The sequence below is a fragment of the Zea mays genome, chromosome 3 (assembly GCF_902167145.1).
Source record: "Zea mays cultivar B73 chromosome 3, Zm-B73-REFERENCE-NAM-5.0, whole genome shotgun sequence".
NCBI classification, from domain to species: Eukaryota; Viridiplantae; Streptophyta; class Magnoliopsida; order Poales; family Poaceae; genus Zea; species Zea mays.
In genome coordinates this window covers 177023661-177046278 of record NC_050098.1, presented here as the reverse complement: position 1 = coordinate 177046278, position 22618 = coordinate 177023661, and the positions used below count along the sequence as shown (strand labels likewise).

Sequence of the window (22618 nt, the reverse complement as noted above, 5' to 3'; positions counted from 1 at the left end):
TTAGATTCCCCCCCGGCCGTCAGGCGTCAGTTCATGTCGAGCTCCAGCACGAGCCAAAAGTTCTCGCGAGTCACGACGACACTAGTGCAATAATCATGCATGGAGCAGTGCCGTAATAATATATAGGTTTCGCAGAATTAGAGGGAAATTTTTGTTTTTCTGGTCAGTGTTACTGTTGAGATGGATGGACAGATCCCTCTGCAAAGCTGCTATACTAATCATCAACAGCCAGCCCGACCACTTGACAATCATTCTGTGCCTAGTCATTTGACGCACGGCCGGACCACAATATTATTTTAGGTTCTGTTTGATCAACTCTGAAAGGACGACAGATGAGGCACTTTGTATGTGTCGTCGCACTGTGCACGGCGTGAGCTGATGTAATGAGTGATCCTTGTTGTTTAACAGAATAATAGCGCAGCAGTGCAATGCACTTGCATTCCAAGGCAGCAGGGTGGCTGAAGCATTTGTTCATAGCCTGGTCGGCTGGTCCTGCGAATGGAACCCTCTAGCGGCCGCTCCTACTACCACTTCATCACGTCGCGATCCGATCCAATCCAATCAGACATGCAGGCACAGATCAGCATTCTCTGGCCGTGTACAAAAGAGGAAGAAGAGCTTATGTGATCAGACAGGATCATCATCAAATCATCGTTCTGCAGCGCGCGGAGTGCTCACGTCACGTGGGCGAGCGAGACAAGACAAGTTTCGTTCCATGGTGGGCGCTTGGGCCTGCTGCTGGGTCCGGCAGCTTTCGGTTTGTTCGTTTGCTGCGTCGAAGAGGACATTGGAATAGGGGGCCACTCTGTCACGGGGGCTGCTGGATCAGCGGATCTTTGACTCGAATATCGTCGGCTGGGATTTTTTTTTTTTTTGCTCCCAACGACTTTGTTCGTCTGTCAGATCCGATGATTGGTCCGGTCCTTCTTGTTAAGCTCCGGATACAGTTTACTACTCGTCACCACCCGACACTCGGGCAGGACTCTGCTGCTGTGTGCTGTTCTTCGGCAGAAATGGAAGTACGAAACGGAACGTTGGGATGCTGAGATTTTGTTGGCACACCCATGCAAACCAAGATTGGATGAGGCAGACGACACGAGACAACCAAGGACCAAGCTCCTCCCATCCAGTCCCAGCGCGTCGCGGTGTCGGTGTAGTGTACCATCATCGAGAAGAACGAGTGGACGCGTCGGAAAAAAAAAATATCATACAGCTAGAGCTAGGCTAGGCAGGGTTGAAAAGTACCTCTCGGCACGCCCACTCCAACGTCGCCCCAAGCGTGCGTCCCGGTGTGCCGTGTGGTGTTCCGCGGGCACCCCCGGTTCACGGTGTTCCGAGGCCGAGCGCGGGCGCGCCGTCGCTTTCCGTTGCGGGGTCAAGTGGGGCGCGCCGTCCACAGAACGCAAAAAGATACCGGCGCATGCGTACGTTCCCGCATTGTTGCCTTGCGCCCCCGCCTCCGCTCCGCACGCGCGCGCCGGGCGTAGAGCGTAGCGGGGGCGGGACAAGACGCGCCCGCGTGCTCTGCCGCTCCCGCTACTTGCTCCACTGGTCGCCTGCTCCCTCCCTCCCAGCTCGCTCTTATATCTACCGGCCTTCCTCGCCGCCCCCATGGCCTTGTCTTGTCTCCAGCAGAGGTTAGCGACCAGAGACCAGCCAGAGCCAGCAGCCTGGACCAAGGCAAGTAGCGCACTAACATTTCTCTGTTCTTGGCCTGTGTCCCTGATCAACTCAGATTGGCCGGACGCTTGGGACGCTGCCGCCTTTTTTTTTGGGTCTGTAAGTATGATCTTTGCTTCATCATCAGTTCAGCACTGCATGCCTTCAATTCTGCCGTCTCCATTGTACTTTAGCTCTGTGCATTTCTCGATTCAGTCAGAGTAGCATTTGCTAAACCGTAAGTTTGGGTGTCCTGTCAAATGTTCTGCAGTTAGTTTCCATGGCTAGCACATAGTTTTGGGACTGATTTCACAAGTTGACCCCCCACCCCACCAAAAAAAAAAACAACTTGTTGATACGTTGGTGTTCCTCGGTACTCGACATGTTAACTGGATGAGTGACAAAAGTGTTACAAATTAATACGCACAGCACAACCACCTGCACTTCGTATAGTGGAGTGTCATTTCCCATTTTTTTCTTTCTTCTTTACCGGTTCATTGAATGTGGACGTGTGGTCACATCATCCTAGAGACTCCACTAGACAGCGAAGCTTTTCATGCTGGAGACTCCTCCGATAATAAGTACGCTTGTTTTGATCCTGAATATGACAGCCAGTCATCCGTTTGCCGCTGGATGAGTTTATTGCCGATTTGAAGTATGGACACATTCAAGGCCTTAACCTTATGTTCTGTAACATCTAACTGAGGGGCCGAGAAAAGGCGACGTGTATCTGCTAAAATATCTGAATACTTACTGCGTGAGTCTCTCTGATGGTTACCAGCAAGGAATTTGATCGACTCAGTCAAATTATCTTAAGTTTCACTAACTTTATAGAAAAGTGTAACGACGTCTATGTATATTCTACGATTTATTTAATGATACTAAATTGATGTCATAAACCTTGGTGGCTAGAAATCCGGTCAAAGTTTCTTTTTTAAAAAAAATTAAGGAAACTCTAGGGATCAATTTATTCAGGAACAGAAGCAAACCATGAAAAGAATATCTAACTGGTTATGTTTTTATTACCTGGTCCCCATGGTCACTGAGTGGTCTGCTTTCAGTAGAATGAATACTTTTGATCTTTTCACACTTCGATCCCTTTCAATGACCGTCCCGGCCCCGGGCACAAGTGAACTGCACAGGTCATTTCATTTGTTTCTTCAATGTTAAACACTCTGTGCTTTCGTAAAATGTCAACGTAATTATTTGATGTCATCAGATCTAGTATCCCAGTGCACTTATGTGAGGATCCCCTGTTTTTTCAGGTAACGGTGCTAAGAGTGTGATGGTGTATTTTAAAATGCATTTCTGGTTAGTCCTTGTGCTCTGCAGTTTCCGAGCATCAAAATCCCTACCTCTGGATAGAGATATACTTTTGGGCATCAGAGGCTATCTGAAAGATCCACAGAATTACCTACACAACTGGGATGAATCCCACTCACCGTGCCAATTCTACGGTGTTACATGTGACCACAATTCTGGCGATGTCATCGGGATATCACTCTCAAATATCTCGCTGTCAGGCACTATATCATCTTCATTTTCTCTTCTTGGACAATTACGCACTCTGGAGCTTGGGGCAAACTCCATCTCAGGAACTGTTCCTGCTGCGCTAGCCGACTGCACAAATCTGCAGGTACTTAATCTGTCAATGAACAGTTTAACTGGTGAATTGCCTGATCTTTCAGCATTGGTCAACCTACGAGTTCTGGACTTGTCGACCAATAGTTTCAATGGGGCATTCCCAACATGGGTCAGCAAATTACCAGGTCTAACTGAACTAGGCCTTGGAGAGAACAGCTTCGACGAAGGTGATGTTCCGGAAAGCATTGGAGACCTGAAGAACTTAACGTGGCTGTTCTTGGGACAATGCAATCTTAGGGGAGAGATACCAGCTTCAGTCTTCGATTTGGTATCACTCGGGACACTGGACTTCTCACGCAACCAAATTACTGGTGTATTCCCGAAGGCAATATCTAAACTGAGGAACTTATGGAAGATTGAGCTCTACCAGAACAACTTGACTGGTGAAATTCCTCAAGAGCTTGCAACTCTAACCTTGTTATCTGAGTTTGATGTTTCTCGGAATCAGCTGACTGGCATGCTGCCTAAGGAGATTGGCAGCCTGAAGAAGCTGAGGATATTCCATATATACCACAACAACTTCTTTGGTGAACTTCCTGAAGAGTTGGGGAACCTGCAGTTTCTTGAGTCATTCTCAACCTATGAAAATCAGTTCTCAGGAAAGTTCCCTGCCAACCTGGGTCGATTCTCACCACTCAACACAATCGACATATCCGAGAATTACTTTTCTGGCGAATTTCCAAGATTCTTGTGCCAAAACAACAAGCTCCAGTTCTTATTGGCTTTGACCAACAACTTTTCAGGTGAATTCCCCGCTTCTTACTCTTCTTGCAAGACACTTCAGAGGTTCAGAATAAGTCAAAATCAATTCAGTGGGAGTATTCCTGCTGGCTTGTGGGGATTGCCTAATGCTGTGATAATTGATGTTGCTGATAATGCATTTAGTGGGGGCATATTTTCTGATATAGGCTTTTCAGTTACTCTGAACCAGCTGTATGTTCAGAACAACTACTTCATCGGGGAGCTTCCAGTAGAGCTAGGGAGGCTCACCCTGCTTCAGAAGTTGGTTGCTTCGAACAACAGACTCTCTGGCCAAATACCTAGACAGATTGGAAGACTCAAGCAGCTTACTTACCTACATTTGGAACATAACGCATTGGAAGGGCCAATACCACGTATGTGCAGTAGCATGGTTGACCTGAATCTTGCAGAGAATTCCTTGACTGGGGACATTCCAGACACACTGGTCTCCCTTGTCTCTCTGAATTCACTCAATATATCCCATAACATGATCTCTGGTGGCATTCCTGAAGGTCTGCAGTCACTGAAGCTGAGTGATATCGATTTCTCCCAGAATGAGTTGTCTGGCCCAGTCCCTCCCCAACTCTTGATGATAGCTGGAGATTATGCATTCTCTGAAAATGCTGGCCTTTGTGTTGCAGACACTTCAGAAGGCTGGAAACAAAGTATCACTAATCTAAAACCTTGTCAGTGGTCCGATAACCGTGACAACTTGTCAAGGAGACGACTCCTTGTTCTGGTAACTGTGGTATCTTTAGTTGTCCTCCTGTTTGGGTTGGCGTGTCTAAGCTATGAAAATTATAGGCTAGAAGAGCTCAACAGAAAAGGGGATACTGAGAGTGGCAGTGACACTGATTTGAAGTGGGCTCTCGAGACATTCCATCCCCCAGAACTTGACCCCGAGGAGATATCCAACTTGGATGGAGAGAGTTTGATTGGCTGTGGAGGCACTGGCAAAGTTTACAGGCTAGAATTGAGCAAGGGAAGGGGAACTGTGGCTGTGAAGGAGTTGTGGAAGCGTGATGACGCAAAGGTCTTGAACGCTGAGATAAATACCCTTGGGAAGATACGCCATCGGAACATTTTGAAACTCAATGCATTTTTGACCGGAGCATCAAATTTTCTGGTTTATGAGTATGTGGTGAACGGCAATCTGTATGACGCTATTCGCCGTGAGTTCAAAGCTGGACACCCGGAACTTGACTGGGACAAGAGGTGCCGGATTGCGGTTGGGGTTGCAAAGGCCATCATGTACCTTCACCACGACTGCTCCCCGGCCATAATTCATCGGGACATAAAGTCAACCAACATTCTGCTGGACGAGAAGTATGAAGCTAAGCTTGCAGATTTCGGTATCGCCAAAATGGTGGAAGGTTCGACGCTTAGCTGCTTCGCTGGTACGCATGACTACATGGCTCCTGGTAAGGTTTTCAGAGAAAGTCTCCTGCATGTTTCTATTTCTTTCCATAGTTGTGGTTACTGAACATGCTCTTCACGATTACTGTAGAAAATATTTTGTCAGCGTGACTCAAATACTCTAAAATCCATTTTGATTTGTCTTGGTAATAATCCAGTCAAATGAAATGACGAACAAATTGCTAGCTACTTTAGTCGCCGTTTGTCAATAAAAATGGCTGTGAGGCTCTTAGTTTTAGTTGTTCTTCTGAAATTTCTTAATGATTTTGGTCAGTTATTATTAATATACCCATTTCAATAGGTAATGTATTCCATGATATTCTTGCAATAACTACCATTTATTCCTAAAAGTATAGAGTTATCAGATGCATGCAACTTAACGATATTAGTCTGAAGATATCAGTCTCATGCCATCTTAAATCGATATGCAGAGCTTGCGTATTCTCTAAACGCGACTGAGAAGAGCGATGTTTACAACTTCGGTGTCGTACTGCTAGAGTTGCTTACAGGACATAGCCCAACTGATCAACAATTTGGCGGTGAAAAAGACATTGTGTCCTGGGTTTCATTCCATTTGGCAGAGAAAGACCCTGCTGCTGTTCTTGACCCGAAAGTAAGCAATGATGCATCGGATCACAATCACATGATGAAGGCGTTGCATATTGCTATTCTTTGTACCACTCAGCTTCCATCTGAACGACCGACGATGAGAGAGATCGTGAAAATGCTCACCGACATTGATCCTAGCTCCACAGCTAGGAGGGCAAAGAACAAGACTGATAAGTAACAGCGACAGGCTTTGTCTTAGTAAAATATACTAGTAATAACCATAATGTCAGGGCCTCTTGGCACCCTGTAGCAATCATGGGGGAAGCTTATTAGGCCGTCAGAATGGCTGATTAGTTAATAGAAACTAGAGGGCTGGTAAAATAATATGGAGGTATAGCCTATGCAATGCTTGTCCATGTGTAAAAGCTTTAGATCATGTACAAATTAGTATTGTGCACCGAAAGTTTAGGTATTGTTGAATATACGCCGAAAAAACAATCATAATCCATGATAACGCTAATGGGTCTTTAGGATAAAAGTCTATTAGTAATGATCCATATATACAAAGACGTTGACGTGCTTGAGAGATCATCTGAGCCGCCGCCGCCGTCTCTTTTCCTTGGTTTGAGGGCACTCAAGTTGTTGTCGTCATTTCTCTCGCTGCACACAGTGCTAGCATACCAGTGTCGACGTTTCATACCCGCACATGTGAAGAGATGCTACTATTGTTGTCGTTAATTAGCAATGGACTTGAGGAGGACGAGCGAACATGTTGATGTTGTTGGTGCTTTCTTGGTTGAATGTGGTAGATATGCTAGTGTATAGCATACATATTATTTAACATGACATCAAAGCTATGTCATACGCAATTTTTTTATTTAGATGGTTTGCATACTAACGATATACATAGTAGATTGGATCTACTTTTGCTTTGGTGTAGCACGGTTTTGGACGAATGAGCTAGTTGTTGGTATAGTCACAGAACTTATTTGAATCTATCGGCTGGAATCACCATCGTGACATAAGATCAGTTCACTTTCACTTCTCTCCAAGAGCTTATATCATTAAGTGCTCCGAGGCGCAAAGGTCCCTAGGAGATTATTCCATTAGGTGCCTTAGGGTTGAAGGAGTCCCATAGATTATAGCGTTAGGTGCCCCGAGGCGTGAGGAGGTCTCTTAGGGCTCATTCTGTTAGGTTCCCCAGGTTGCGAGGGACCCTAAAACTGTCTCAGTCAGCTCGTGCATATGGTCGTGGTTGCGCAAAATGCATGGCCTACCCTGGCGTCACACATATTCGCAAGCAGTCACGCAAAATATAGTTCTAGCGTAACACAATTGCTTTTGATGTTAGAGCCATGACCTCGATATTCGTGCGACTAACATTGAACGATCGTATACGTGAGATGTTGGAAACAGCTGCTAAATATGCGTAATAATAGTATCCATTTTACATATCTACGACCGCGAGCTGTTGGAGGTAGTATATGAGCTTATACCGTTAGGTATTCATGTCCCAAGGCATCGTAGGTCCCTCCCGGGCTTAACTCTAATGGCTTATTTGAGGACAAGAGGATTGGAGGAAATTGAGTGGGCTGAAATCACTTGCTGTTCAATTTTAAATAGTAGATGATTGGATAGAAGTGCTTGGAAAGAAGCTATCCACGTGACCGAATCGTGATTAGACATTTTTTTTTACTTTTAGTGCTCTTAAAAGCTTTTTCCCTCCCTTTTCTCTTTCTTTATCTTTTTTGTGATATGTTGTTGGGTTTTAACTTTAGCCTACCCAACTTGCTTGGGACTAAAAAGCTATGTTGATGTTGAGAGAAAACAGAGCACGTACACGATCAGCTCAGAACCTGACTACATTCTTCTTCGACTTAGAGCAGATTTTATATGTATTGTACGTGACTACAATAACCTTTAGCTTACAGTTTTTAAAGGGTTGGAAGAGACCTTGAGGCTATCGACAATGTCAGTCACAGAGCCTATACCCACGGCCACTGAAATCATCAAACAGACCATGCTCAAAGCCTGCAGAAGGTACCACTTGGTCCCCCTGGTGATCTTGTCCTGGGCAATGTGCATGCTTATGGGGAAGTAAACCGTGAGCGGCCAGAAGCTGAATGCGCCGAGGAGCCCCAGCACAGCGTTGAAGAAGGGTATCATCAGCGCCACCACAGTCGTCGCGGCGACTAGAACAGTCCTTAGGACGAGCTTGTAAGGCGCCACGGTCACCGATCCTCTCTGCATGAGCGGGATGCTGACGGTGTACGCGCTGCTGATGAACTTGGCCTCCGGCCACCGGGAGGCAGCCCACCTCTCAACCGAAGCAAAGATAGGCTGCGCATATACCTGCGTTGAGACATTAGCTTTAGCTTAAGATACGACTAAATGTGGCAACTGAATTTCTTCTAGTGTGGTGTGGTGTGCACCAACTGAGATGTGCTGACTGACCTGGTATGCACCGATCAGGTGGAGGATGAGGCACATGTTGGCAATGTCGACGAGCCAGAAGGGACCCAACCCGCCTGCCGTCAGGATGTTGCCCGGAGCATCTGAACCAAACGCAGCGTACCCAGCGCAGCCAACAGAGATGTAGAAGATGGTAGTGGCTCCAATCCCGTACATCGCTGCCTTCTTCATCGTCCTGTTCTCCGGTGGCGGTGACTTGAGCGTGTCCTAGAACCAGAACAGATCAGAAAGGCACTTCACTGACGACAACGTTGTTTGTGACCTGGCCTAACATTTGAACATGTTTTCATCATCCATGCCTACCTGGATCTCAATTAGCACTTCAGCGAAAGTGTAGGCGAAGGCAATGTTCCCCAGGGCAAGAAGCACGTTCCAGAGCTTTCTGGTGGGGGACGCCGCGGCAGCACCAGCGATCCTGCCGCCGAGGCCGCCGCCGTGAGACACCCACTGCCCCACCGAGAGGCCGAGGCCGATGAAGGAGTAGGCGAACGACATGACCGCCGCGACGACGGAGAGCCAGGTGATGTGCTCCAGGCCGGGGAACTGGGACAGGACCACCTGGACCACACCGAACGCCAGCATGAGCACGGTCCCCGGCGCGTCGCAGTGCGCGCCGGCGCCGCTCCGGCGGAAGCAGTTGGACTGCCTGATCGCGCTGCGCGGCGCGCACATGAACAGAACAGGTCGGCAGAAAAAAAAGGGAAACAAAAATTAGAACGTCCTGGGCACCGGTCGTATCGTATTGCATGCTTGCAGGGAGATTCGGAGGAAAGTAGGGTTTTTGGTTACTTACGCCATGCTTATGGTCGCCGTGATGGTGTACCCAACCATGGTGCCCCACAGGTTCACGTACTGCGCGATCCCGCACATGAACACCTCCCTGGGACCTGCGATGCGTGTTTAGGCATTCAGTTAAACGAGACGGACGTGGAGCTGTGCCGTGTCGAGAGGAGAGATGACGGGGGTGCGTGGCGGCGCGTACTGAGGTACGATCTGACGGCGTCCATGTAGGTGCGGTTCCTGTCGCCGGTGACGGGGTGCGGCGCGCGGTAGGCGTTGGCGAGCAGCGTGGAGGTGTAGTAGGTGACGCAGGCGAAGCCGGCGAGCGCGAGGGTCCCCGCGACCCAGCCCAGCTGCGCCACGCTCCAGGCCAGCGCCAGCACGCCGGAGCCGATCACCGCCGTCACAATGTGCGCCGTCGCCGTCCATACCGTCCCTGGAACGAACAGGAAACCGAGAGAAGGGGGGTCAACAAATTCGCGATTCCGCGAGAATTAATCGCCGAGGCCCTTGACCGATCCCATCCAGCTGGAAAGGATCTCCCCAGCCCAACCATGGGGATGACAGGAGGCAGGACAGGGCACGCACCTCTCCGTTCGTGCTCCTCCTCGTAGTCGCCCCGCTCGACGTCGTATGCCGCCACCGCGCTCTTGTCCATACTCCCGTCTCCCGTGCACGCGCCCGGGTGTCCCGTGACAAGTAGCGGCCGCGGGACGAAGCGGGACGGGGTTTTGCTGATTTATATAGGGCTCCAACACGGGGCCCGGCTCGTTTTGGCAAGACCGTCGCCTGAGCCCTGTAGAACCCCGGCGTGACCATTGGGTGCAGTTTTCTTCTTATTCGAATTCTAACGAGATTCTGTGGTTTTGGGCTCAACTCTCCAAGCGAATCTAATACGGGATCGGACCGCCGCCTGCGGCCTGTAGATCCCCGGCGTGGCAGTTCAGCACCAACGGACTATTCACACTAGTCCATTGGGTTTGGGTTTCGGTTTAGTTTTCTTCTTATGGATCATTCAAATTGAATTCATTCTAATAATAATAATTTTGACATATATCAATTAAACTAATTCAGTTTAATACAAAACATATTTGTATAATATTATTAGCAATATGTCAGAGATATTTATGTGATACAGTTTTACTATATAGGAGTGAGACGAAGAGTGTCATGTAAATTACAGAGTAGAAACAAAATCTACTAATGAATAAAATTATTTTCCATCCCCTGCCACATCAATTTGAGATAATCTTATATCTAAACTTTGGAAAGTGGTGGAATATCAAATTTCAAACTAAATAAGTTACTTTATTGAGTGAATTTCAATTCCTATAAAATGAAGGGATTCAAACGCCCCGTTATACGAATTCTGACGTGATTTTATTTATGTATTAGACTATAGTCCATATTTCATAATAAAGAATGTCGATCGGCGCTCGTGCTATTGGCGTAGTTGATCTCAACCTACGTGCCTATAACTTCGTTTCCCAGAAAGTTCGTGCAGTGGAAGATCCTGAATTACAATTTTTCTACACCAAAAATATTTAGGTCTCGTTTGTTTCCTTTCATTTTAAGGAATTAAAATCTTACTAATGGAATAGACTATTTTTTAGAATGTGACATTCCACCACTTTCCAAAGTTATCATATAAGCCTATCTCAAATTCATGGGGGTGAGAGATGGAAATTGATTCTATAAATTTACATGCTATTTTTCCGATATACAACTTATAACACACTCTTCTACTTGCTTCGCTATAACATAAATGTAGTTTATAACTATCTCTCTCATATGATTTAGGACAATATACAAATATATTATATATATAAATATATGAACTTAATTAGTTTTGTTTAAATTATAATTATTAAAATGAAATTCAATTCCAACGAAACAAACAGGGTCTTAGGATGCGTGGACGTTAGCTCAGGTTCAGTCTTATGAAAATCTTATATTTCCTGAGGAGGTTCTACCACGTGGAAACACTCTTTAATGAAACTTTTAGCTAGTCGTGACTATAGGTGTACATTTGGGCCGGGCCTGATGGGCCGGTCCGAAGCACGGAAAAAAGCACGGCCCAGGCACGGCACGGCCCGAAATAATTTAGTGCCGGGCCGGCACGGCCCGTTATATCGGGCCGGGTTTGGGCCGAGGTCACGGCCCATGGGCGGGCACGGGCACGGCCCGTTTAAGGCAGGCACGAAATGGCCCATATAAAGGCACGAAAAGGCCCATATATTTATTAAAACCACACTTAATTTCACACTTTCATATACTTGATAAAGAACATAAAGCTAGAGATAATGCTAGTTAGATATTTTTTGTAGCTTTGAATTAGAGTGTGTGATGTAATTTTTGCTTTTGTTATGAACATTAGACAATAAACTGAACTTACGAACTTTGTATAGAGCTGGTTATACTCTTTTTCCTTCTAACAAATGATTTATAAATGAGGTAGTCATTGCATAGCTGTGGTAACTTTAATTAATACAAATATTAAGTTTGATTTTGTTCAAATTTATTTGTCTTATCTTTTATTTGTTTTATTATTTTTTGAATTTAGGGCTCTAATGTGAATTTTGGGCTAAAAACTGAATTTCGGGCCAAAAATTGAATTTCGGGCCAAAAATTGAATTTCGGGTCATAATGTGAATTTCGGGCCAAAAATTGAATTTCGGGCTTTTATAATTTCGGGCCGCCCGAAATGAGCCCGGCACGTTTAAGCAATTACGGGCCAGGCCGTGGCCCGAGGGCTAGGTCCATGGGCTGGCCCGGCACGGCCCGAAATTCAAACGGGCCGGGCCGGCCCGAAATTCAAACAATACGGGCCTTTTCGGGCTTGGACCGGGCCGGGCCGGGCGGCCCGAATGTACACCTATAGTCGTGACCAAAAAACTACCAGCTTTGCTTGGTGAGCCGAGAATGCCAAATTTACCAGTTTGTCCGATAAACTACTTGGAACTCATGTAACCCATACCGAATTAATCGTATTCTGGGTCGGAGCCATGGACCTATTTGAAGTGGTCCATTTCGCAAGGATCTTTTCACATAAATTTTCATGTCACGTACGTATTTACATTATTTACTAATAAGTAGTATTAGAGCCAAACATAAGATAAAAAAGTTTCAATCGATCTGCAAGTTCGTCATGCACGCCGCTCCACTGTTCGGTGTCTTTAAGATAGAGTCAACTTCTGTATCGTGGTCGGTAGATGGCGATATCGATTAATTTTTAAATGGTGCTATCGAGAGTAAGAGTTGATTTCGATCATCGTTCTACCCCGTTCTTGACAGAAGAAGTTGTGAGACCCATGTTGCTATGTTTTCTAATACTTCCTTCTTCCCAGTATATGAGGTGCAACTACCTCTTGTTCAAAGATCAAGAAATATACTTAATTGTCTCTATATCATTGTATCGATGTACGTATGCATAGAGAGAGCACGACTTATATTGTGGGACAAGAACAAAAAGTAATTACAACTTATATTCTAGAATATAATGGAGGGAGTAATCGTTAAGTGCAAGTGGATCAAGAAAGTAACTAATGCAACTATCCATCCACCTCGAACAACCATCCATCCACCGGGAGCAACCAAGCAAGGAGATGGTCGAGTCGAGCTAGAGATGGTCGAGTCGAGCTAGAGGTGGCAATGGGTACTCGAAATCCGATAGCCAATGGGCACAAACCATATTAGGGCACGAACATGACGAATTTTTATGCCCACATGCATTTTATTGGGCCATTTGCTATACTCATCATGTATGGTGGATATGGTATATTCTCCCTTGCCCTATACCTATTACTTGATGGGAAACCCGTTAACCTATGTCATGTAGGTTTGGATTATTTCAAGTGTTCTATATAAAATAAAATACCAAAAGCCTAACCCTAATTTTTGGTGTGAAATTGTACAAAACCCCACTCACCTATGACATGTTGGGTTCGTTGAGTTTGTCATGCTGGACAAACTAATACACTATTTTAGTATCTTTAATTATTGATGAGGTATGGAGCTCTAATATTTTGTATTTGGTACTTATTTTTGTGATTAAAATAATCATGACTAATAAAATGTTGGTGGATGTGAGTTTGAGATAATTTTATACCCATGATAGGTAGTGTAGTGAGTCTAGATATGAGTATTTTTTATTGATGGGTATAAGTATGCCCCTGTGTACCCATGATATCTTTCCTACTGCCATCCTAGGTTGAGCTCGAGCTGCTTGGCCATACACCAAAATGTCATCTTTAGGAAATATGATTGTGATGTGTTCCATACTTCCATCTCTCGTTGTCCGAGATGAAATCGTGTGTGGCGGCAACCGTTTAGGCTATCTTTAGCAACCTTTCTATTAGGGATGAAAACGGGACGGATACAGCTGAATACATGGTCATCATGTATTCTACTCTAATGTATTTCTCTCGGATATAGGACTGGATACTGGTAGTTAAGATTTGGGATGGATATAGGACGAGACTGGGTAATAATCTGGGCGGTAAGAAACGGATAACGGATACTACTCGATTACGTACCAGATAGTTGTCGGGTAGTTCATCCTGATGATATTAATTGCCCAACCATCCAACAAACATATAAATTAAGCAATACATAACCATGTATATGACAGATCAAATGTAGGAAAGGAAACCGATAAAATTGACATCATGCAATTCATAGTTACTAATCACAAGGACATTGTGGAACCAACACCACAACATTTAAATTCATAAAATATTCTAGTTTCACTCAAAAATTGCAAATATGTTACAAAAACTAATAAACATTTTATACGAAGATAACTAAAGTCCTCATGAAAATGGTAAAGCAAAGTACTGATTATGTTGAAACTTGGATACTTACACTGATTTCACATGTAACTCATGCAAATAAGTGAAAGTGAAATATAAGAAACACTGACATCTTATAGATCTTATGATCCAAATATGTTGTGGCTCTGTAAAATTTCACGATTTTTTAGGCTACTTATGTATTATTAATTTCTTGTCATAGAAAATCAACAAGATACAATTAAATCCATAAAATTTTGTAGGGTCCGCCAAAAATTACAAATAAGTTACTGATACTAATAAATAGTCTATAAAAATATAACCTTAAATTCCCACATGGAGATAACCTTAAGCCCCCCACATCTCTACTACTTATTAAGGCTGCAAGAGTAGTCTGTCATTCCGTGTTCTGCCACCATTCTCATTCATTATTTTGTGTTTCCCATTCCCATGTTCTGGCATTCTCATTCTTTGTTCTGTCTTTCTCATTCTCCCTCCCCGTAAAGCCCATTCCCATTCACATTCCCCCGTACAATCTACGTCTAGCTAAAATTAAAAAAAACACATATGTCCTTAAGGGGATTTGAACCCATGACCTCTCAAGCAAAAGCCAAGAATAGCTACCGCTACACCACACGTGTGTTTATGTTTGCATCTATGACAGGAAACACATCTACTACATCTCTCACCAAGCCCACTTACTACCCTTTCACAATGCGTAATAGTAGATAAGTATCACCGAGATTCTTGAATTATATTTTTGGATGGAGGTAATATTATTTAAAGAAGAGCTTTGCATGCAATTTCTTTTGTTTGAATAATGTTTTATACTTAAATTCTCTTTTTTGTATGCGTGACATTTATTCTTTGTAATATTTTCCATGGATCAGACTTATGAGTCATTTTAAAAAACCAACGCCAAGCATGAATCCATGTTTCTTACTTGAAACCCCAAACAAACACCATTAGCAGGAGGCACTTGCGTTGGCGTCGCTCATCAATGATGAGAAGAAGCTTGGCGACTGCCAGTTCGACCTCTAGAGTCAGTCCTACATGGTCGCATGCGCCTGTCACACCCGGTTTTAGAAGGCAAACCGAATGCGAACCATGTACGTGCCAGGATCAGTTATTCACGTACACAGCGGTTACATAACATGGACATCATCACACAGTGCTCAAATAGTATTAAAGGGGGAAATAATAGTCGATTACATCATACGTCTGAGACGTCCATATAGTCCTTACAATAAATCAAAGTGCGGAAAAGAAACGTAGATAAACGCGGCCTTCACAGGCAGCCGACTGGGGGTTGCCGCTAACCCACGCCTAGAACTCGTCGTAGTCTTGGAACTCCTGGAAGTCTCCTTCCACAGCTTCATCTTTGCCTGAGCAGTGGTTGCAATGCTGACAACCTGGGGATGGGGGGGTTTGGTGTGTAGAGCAAGGGTGAGTACACATCAACATACTCAGCAAGTATCCTGTTTGGCTGTAGTGGACTAGCTTTATGTGGGGATAAGTCAAGCAGTTGCTTTTAGTTGGTCAGATTATTATTTACTAATAGAAAGCCAGGTTTTAGCATTAACCCAAGTTATTAGCCCGATGTACCCTTTCCAAACGGAAAGAATACCACTTACCAGCACCATAGTCATAACCAGAACCATCGATCTCATAGCCACCTGTAAACCAAAGTGTCTCTGATCAAGTACCACTAATCACTGGAGCTCCCTTGGCCGCTCATAACCGCGAGCACGGCTGATATATTAGTTTTCAAACACTCTGCAGAGGTTGTGCACTTTACCCACAAGCTGTGATTCCCTTTCTGCCCGGAGAGAGCTACTCCCCATTGACCACTACCTAGGTGGCCTAGCAGGGCATCACTACGTAGCCTTTACAAAGATTCCCCGGGGCTGTAGCCACCTGTTAGGTTTCCTAAATGCACCGCACTCCTCCCCAAGGGGCGAACCCAAACTTGGCAGAGCGAGCCGCATACACCGAGCCCCATTGACGGCACGACGGCTAAGTGAACTACACCCCGGATCCTCTAATTATTCAGCTAAGGGCATCCCATTCCACCCTCATGGTTGCACTGTTTTCCCGGGCGGTCATCCATAGAACAGGTCCTTACGGAGAGGCACTCGAGAAACCGCTCGAGCCCCCTTGAAGACCACAAGTATAACATCATCATAAGAGAAGGGAAAACAGCGTATCATAGATAATCTCATCATGTTCATTGATTAGAGTTTGAGCAATAGCATAAAGCTAAACAATAATAATCCAACCCAAATAGGTAAACAAGGACATGGATAACAAAAGCTAGTCAATCCTTAGGCATAAATGTGTAATGCGGGAGGTGAATTAAAGAATCAATAGGACAGAGATAGGTCAAGGGACACTTGCCTCCACCAACCGACTGCTGTTCAGGGGCTTCTCCTGCGAGTTCCTCGGGCTCTTCGACCGGATCGTTCTCTATGCGAGCGCAAACACACATACATCCACACATTTAATACAAAAGAACAGTACACCATACAATAGAATGCAGTAAGTAAACAGACGTTCCACGCGGGCTCGCAGTTACAGTTAAGAGAGAAAGAGAACAAGACAGTCGAGAAACGGTCACGTTACATGATTATAAATTACCCACTCGCTTAATGGAAGGAAATTTAATGTAGACACTATGTTTAGCGTAAAGTAAAGTCATGTTTCATGTCTAATCATTATAAGCAGGTGAAGATAAATAAAAAGGATTGTCGCGCGGCGAGACGCGCGACATAGCACTCTAAAACAAATTAAGAAGTTAACGACTCGTCGCGCGACCGAGCACGCAACGAGACACTTCGCCTTAGTTATGAGGAGACGTTAAGCGTCGCGCGACGAAACGCACGACGGCATACGTCGACTAAACTGAGTCCAAAGTGGAACGTCGCGTGAATACGCGTGCGGCGTTACACCTTAAACAACCTGAAATTAAAATGGATCGTCGCGCGACGAAGCGCACGGCGCAACACATAGATAGAATCTGAAATTAGACAAATCCGTCGCGCGGCGAGGCGCGCGACGCAGCACGCTAACTAACGGAGTTTGACATTAACTACCAACCAAAAATAATCACCGCGAGCGCGGATTGCGCACGCGGGAACGCGCTAGCGGCAAACGGGGAGCGCGAGGCCACACCGAGGGCCAGGACGACGCGCGCAGGGGGTCGAGGCCGCGCCGGGGCAGGGGCCGCGCCGGCGAGCAGGGGGCGGGCGAGGCCGCGTCGCCGCGGGCCGGGGGAGGGGCGGGGTCGCCGCCGCGTGGGGCCGGGCAGGGGGGCGGGCGAGCGCCGCCGCGGGCCGGGCAGGGGGGCGGGCGAGCGCCGGCGCGCGGGCCGGGGGAGGGGGCGGGCGCCGCCGCGCGGGGCCGGGCAGGGGGGCGGGCGAGCGCCGCCTCGCGGACCGGGCAGGGGCAGGCGAGCGCCGCCGCGCGCGGGGGAGGGGCGGGGCCGCGCCGCCGCGAACCGGGGGAGGGGGCGGGCGAGCGCTGCCGCGCGGGCCGGGGAGGCAAGCGCCGCCGCGCGGACCGGGCAGGGGCGGGGCCGGCCGCGCTGCCGGCGAGCGGGGAAGGGCAGGGGCGCGCACGAGCAGGGAAAAAAGGGGGGGCGCGGGGGAGGAAGAAGAGGAGGGAGAGGGAGAGAGAGAAGAAGGGGAGGGGAGCTCACCTCGGGGTCCAAAATCCGGTGATCGCCGTCTCCAAATCCTAGGGCACCACGGGGAGAGAGAGGTGGAAGAGGGAGAGGGGAGGTTGTTGCGCGGGAGATCCAAATGAGAGAGAGAGAGAGAGAAGGGGGCGCATGGGGGGGTGTGGGCGCCAGGGGCGCGCAGGGCCGGGCCGAACCGGGCCGGGCTGGGTTGGCCGGGCCACTTCGCGGATCGAAAACCCACGACGTGCACGGACCACTAAACGGAATTAAATCGCGAATCGAAATCCGGAACGGAACGAGACGAACACTCAACATCAGACAAAGAAATGTGCTTCGGCATGATGCAACACCCATGACACTTAGGTTTTTGGTTTATACATGACACGGACACCTGTCGCTATACTGGTTTGAAATTGGGAAGAAGGAGCAAAACGGGGAAAAAGAAAAGAGAGTAACGCCCGAATTTGGTGAGAGAAAAGAAGAAAAATTCTACCCCCAAATTCAGGGCGTTACAAACCTATCCTCCTTAAAAGAATCTCGCCCTCGAGATTCAGGGTTGGCTAGCAAAGAGCTCAGGGTATTTAGCCATCAGATCATCTTCACGCTCCCAGGTTGCTTCTTCCTCTGAATGGTGATTCCATCTGACCTTGCACATTCTGATGGTCTTCCTTCGGGTGACTCTGTCTGCAACCTCAAGGATTTGCACTGGCTTCTCAACGTAGGTCAAGTCCTCCTGGACTTCAAGACCTTCCACTGGCAACTGCTCTTCTGGCACACGCAAGCACTTCTTCAACTGAGACACATAAAAGACATCATGCACAGCAGACAAATTCTTTGGCAGACTGAGCTGATAGGCCACTTCTCCACACCTTGAGAGAATTTGGTACGGACCAATGTAGTGGGGTGCTAGCTTGCCTTTGACTCCGAACCTCTTGACTCCTCTGATCGGTGACACTTTCAGATAGACAAAGTCTTCGACTTCGAAACTCAGCTCTCTTCTTCTTGTGTCTGCATAGCTTCGCTGTCTTGACTGCGCTATCTTCAGATTCTCTCAGACCATCTTGATGTTCTCTTCGGCTTCAAGCAAAATGTCTGGCCCAAACACCTGCTTTTCTCCAGGCTGATCCCATTGCAACGGAGTTCTACAACTCCTTCCATAAAGCGCCTGAAATGGTGACATCTTCAAACTGGCCTGGTAACTGTTGTTATAGGAAAACTCTGCATAAGGCAATCGCTTGTCCCATCCGGACTGATCTTGCAACGCACAGGCTCTCAACATGTCTTCAAGAATTTGATTGGTCCTTTCGGTCTGGCCATCTGTCTGCGGATGATAAGATGAACTGAAATTCAGATGCGTGCCCAAGGCTTCATGCAACTGCTGTCAGAAATGAGAGGTGAACTGCGTTCCTCTGTCTGACACTATCTTCTTTGGCACACCATGAAGACAAACGATCCGAGACATATACAATTCTGCCAATACTGCACTGCTGTAGTTGGTCTTGACAGGTATGAAGTGGGCTGACTTGGTCAAGCGGTCCACTACTACCCAAATGGAATCGTAGCCGGCTCGAGTGCGAGGCAATCCGACTATGAAATCCATACCGATTTCATCCCATTTCCACTGAGGGATCTACAACGGTTGCAACAACCCAGCTGGTCTCTGGTGCTCTGCCTTAATTCTTCGACAACTATCGCACGTAGCCACATGCTCTACGATTTCCCTCTTCATTCCGTACCACCAGAATTTCTTCTTCAGATCCTGATACATCTTCTCACTGCCAGGGTGAATCGAATAGGCTGTCTCATGAGCTTCCTTAAGGATCAACTCCCGAATGGATTGGACATTAGGAACACACAAGCGGTCTTTGAACCATATCACACCTTCTGCATCTTCTCGAAATTCTTTGCCTTTGCCTTCTAGAATCAGTCGCCGGATCTCACTGATCTTCTCATCATTCTTCTGCGCTTCTTTGATTTCGCGCTCCAAGGTAGGTTCCAACTCGACTGTGACTCCTCGCAAATTGTTCAAAAATCCGAGACTCAACCTGTCGAACTCTTTGGCCAACTCATAAGGCATCGGACGAGCGACCATCAGATTGACTTGACTCTTCCTGCTCAAAGCATCTGCCACTACGTTTGCTTTGCCTGGATGGTAATGAATCTCCAACTCATAATCTTTGATCAACTCTAACCATCTTCGTTGCCTCATGTTCAACTCTGACTGAGTGAATATGTACTTCAGACTCTTGTGATCTGTGTAAACATCGCATTTCTGTCCATACAGGTAGTGCCTCCATGTCTTCAGTGCGTGAACCACTGCTGCCAACTCTAGATCATGGATTGGGTAGTTCTTCTCATGAACCTTCAACTGTCGGGACGAGTAGGCCACAACTCTTCCATCTTGCATCAACACACATCCCAAACCTGTGTAACAAGCATCACAATACACCGAGAAGGGCTTGTGCACATCAGGCAAGACTAGGACAGGCGCTGTTGTCAACTTCTCTTTCAGCGCTTCGAAGGCCTCTTGGCATTTCCGGGTCCACCTGAACTCAACCTTGTTGCCTAGCAACACTGTCATTGGTTTCGCAATCTTTGAAAACCCTTCAATGAATCACCGATAATATCCGGCCATTCCAATGAAACTCTTGATTCCTCGGGCATCTGTTGGCGCTTTCCAGTTCAGAATGTCTGCCACTTTCTTCGGATCCACAACCAATCCTTCTTTGTTGATTATGTGACCCAAGAACAGGACTTCATTGATCCAGAATTCACACTTGCTCAACTTTGCATACAACTGGTGCTCCCGCAATCTCCACAATACCATCCTCAAATGATCTGCATGCTCTTCTTCGCTTTGAGAATAAATCAGAATGTCGTCAATGAATACCACCACAAACTTATCGAGATAGTCCATTAATACACTATTCATCAGATTCATGAAAAAGGCTGGTGCATTGGTCAAACCAAAAGACATCACTGTGAACTCATACAAACCATACTTGGAAATGAATGTCGTCTTCGGAATGTCCGAAGGTCGGATCCTGAACTGATGATAACCTGACCTCAGATCAATCTTGGAGAACACACTGGCTCCTCTCAACTGGTCGAACAGATCTTCTATTCTGGGCAAGGGATACTTGTTCTTGATCGTGACTTCATTCAAAGCTCGATAATCGATACACATCCTTTTGGTGCCATCTTTCTTTTCCACGAACAAGACAGGAGCGGCCCAAGGCGAGGTGCTTGGCCGAATGTAACCTTTCTCTGACAGTTCATCAATTTGCTTCTTAAGCTCAACCAACTCTGGTCCAGATATTCTGTAAGCTCTCTTGAAGATAGGGGCGGTTCCAGGAAGAAGCTCTATAGCAAACTTGAAAGGGAATTAGGCTTACACCTAGTCCCTAATTAATTTTGGTGGTTGAATCGCCCAACACAAACAATTGGACTAACTAGTTTGCTCTAGATTATATGTTACACAGGTGCCAAAGGTTCATCTATAACTATACTAAATCGACTGTCCGGAATACCGTAGATTATTCCGGATAGGAGAAGCTTTTTGGAAAAACAGGCCAAGCGCGGACCGTCCGGGCCCTTGCGGCGGACCGTCCGCGACACGAGGATGTCACTCGGCCAGAACCAATGCAAAAATCCAAGTCTGTGCTATGGACTGTCCGGAGGAAAAGCAAAGACCGTCCGAGCCCTTGCGCGGACCGTCCGGCCTCTGGCGCGGACCGTCCGGTAGGTGAGAAACCGAAAAACCCGAAGGTAACGGGTTCGGAGAAATGAATTATAGCGGCCTCGCGGACCGTCCGGACCAGGCAGGCGGACCGTCCGCGACTGGCTCTGTCTGACATCTGACGCCGCATTAAATGCAATATAGCCGTTGATATAGTCGTTACTGCTGACCGTTGCATTTTCAGCCGTTGATCTACAGGGGCGGACCGTCCGCACCAGGAGGGCGGACCGTCCGCGCTCAGCAGAAAGGCCCAACGGCTAGGAAGTGGTTGGTGGCTATAAATACAACCCCAACCACCTCCATTCATATCATCCAAGCATTCCAACCTTCAACATTCAATACAAGAGCTAGCAATCCATTCCAAGACACATTCAAAGCCTCCATCTCTCCAAGTTTCACAATTGAGAAAAGAGATCATTAGTGATTAGTGGCTTGAGAGAGAAAGTGATCCGTGTGTTATTTGTCGCTCTTGTCGCTTGGTTTTTTCAATCGTGCTTTCTTGATTCCTTCATTGCAATCAAACTCACTTGTAAATTGAGGCAAGAGACACCAAACTTGTGGTGGTCCTTGTGGGAACTTTGTGTTCCAAGTGATTGAGAAAAGAAAGCTCACTCGATCCGTGGATCGTTTGAGAGAGGGAAGGGTTGAAAGAGACCCGGCCTTTGTGGCCTCCTCAACGGGGAGTAGGTTTGCAAGAACCGAACCTCGGTAAAACAAATCTCCGTGTCTCACTTGCTTATTCGCTTGGGATTTGTTTTACGCCCTCTCTCGCGGACTCGTTTCTTTATTACTAACGCTAACCCCCGCTTGTAGTTGTGTTTATATTTGTAAATTTCAGTTTCGCCCTATTCACCCCCCCTCTAGGCGACTTTCAATTGGTATCAAAGCCCGGTGCTTCATTAGAGCCTAACCGCTCGAAGTGATGTCGGGAGATCACGCCAAGAAGGAGATGGAGACCGGCGACAAGCCCACTACAAGCCAAGGGAGCACTTCATCGGAAGAGTCCCGCACCAAAAGGAAGGAGAAGAAGAAGGACTCCTCCAAACGAAAGGAGAAAAGATCTTCTTCCTCACACCACAAAGAGAAGAAGGAAAAATCTTCTTCTCACAAGCCGCATCGGAAAGGCGACAAGCACAAGAGGATGAGGAA

At 46.8% G+C, this 22618-nt stretch overlaps 2 protein-coding genes across 4 annotated transcripts; one reads left to right on the top strand and one right to left on the bottom strand.

The window, feature by feature from the left end:
* The first annotated feature begins 1431 nt into the window (after positions 1-1431).
* LOC103650929 (receptor protein-tyrosine kinase CEPR2) lies at positions 1432-6600 on the top strand. 3 transcript variants are annotated; one of them, XM_008676526.4, is made up of 3 exons: positions 1432-1779; positions 2925-5465; positions 5892-6600. In XM_008676526.4, the coding sequence occupies exons 2-3, from the start codon at positions 2945-2947 to the stop codon at positions 6245-6247; spliced, it is 2877 nt and encodes a 958-aa protein (XP_008674748.1). In that variant the 5' UTR covers positions 1432-1779; positions 2925-2944; the 3' UTR covers positions 6248-6600. The 3 variants fall into 3 exon arrangements, with proteins under 3 accessions (XP_008674748.1, XP_008674750.1, XP_008674749.1); XM_008676528.3 differs by having other exon boundaries at positions 1473-1680; XM_008676527.3 differs by having other exon boundaries at positions 1473-1775.
* A 1300-nt stretch (positions 6601-7900) lies between these two features.
* LOC100382244 (Amino acid permease 6) lies at positions 7901-9969 on the bottom strand. The gene is made up of 6 exons (NM_001174997.1): positions 9850-9969; positions 9464-9697; positions 9275-9368; positions 8785-9136; positions 8464-8688; positions 7901-8361 (listed from the first exon to the last, which is right to left on the bottom strand). Exons 1-6 carry the CDS (start codon positions 9917-9919, stop codon positions 7930-7932), a joined length of 1407 nt encoding a protein of 468 aa, NP_001168468.1. The 5' UTR covers positions 9920-9969; the 3' UTR covers positions 7901-7929.
* Positions 9970-22618: the final 12649 nt, after the last annotated feature.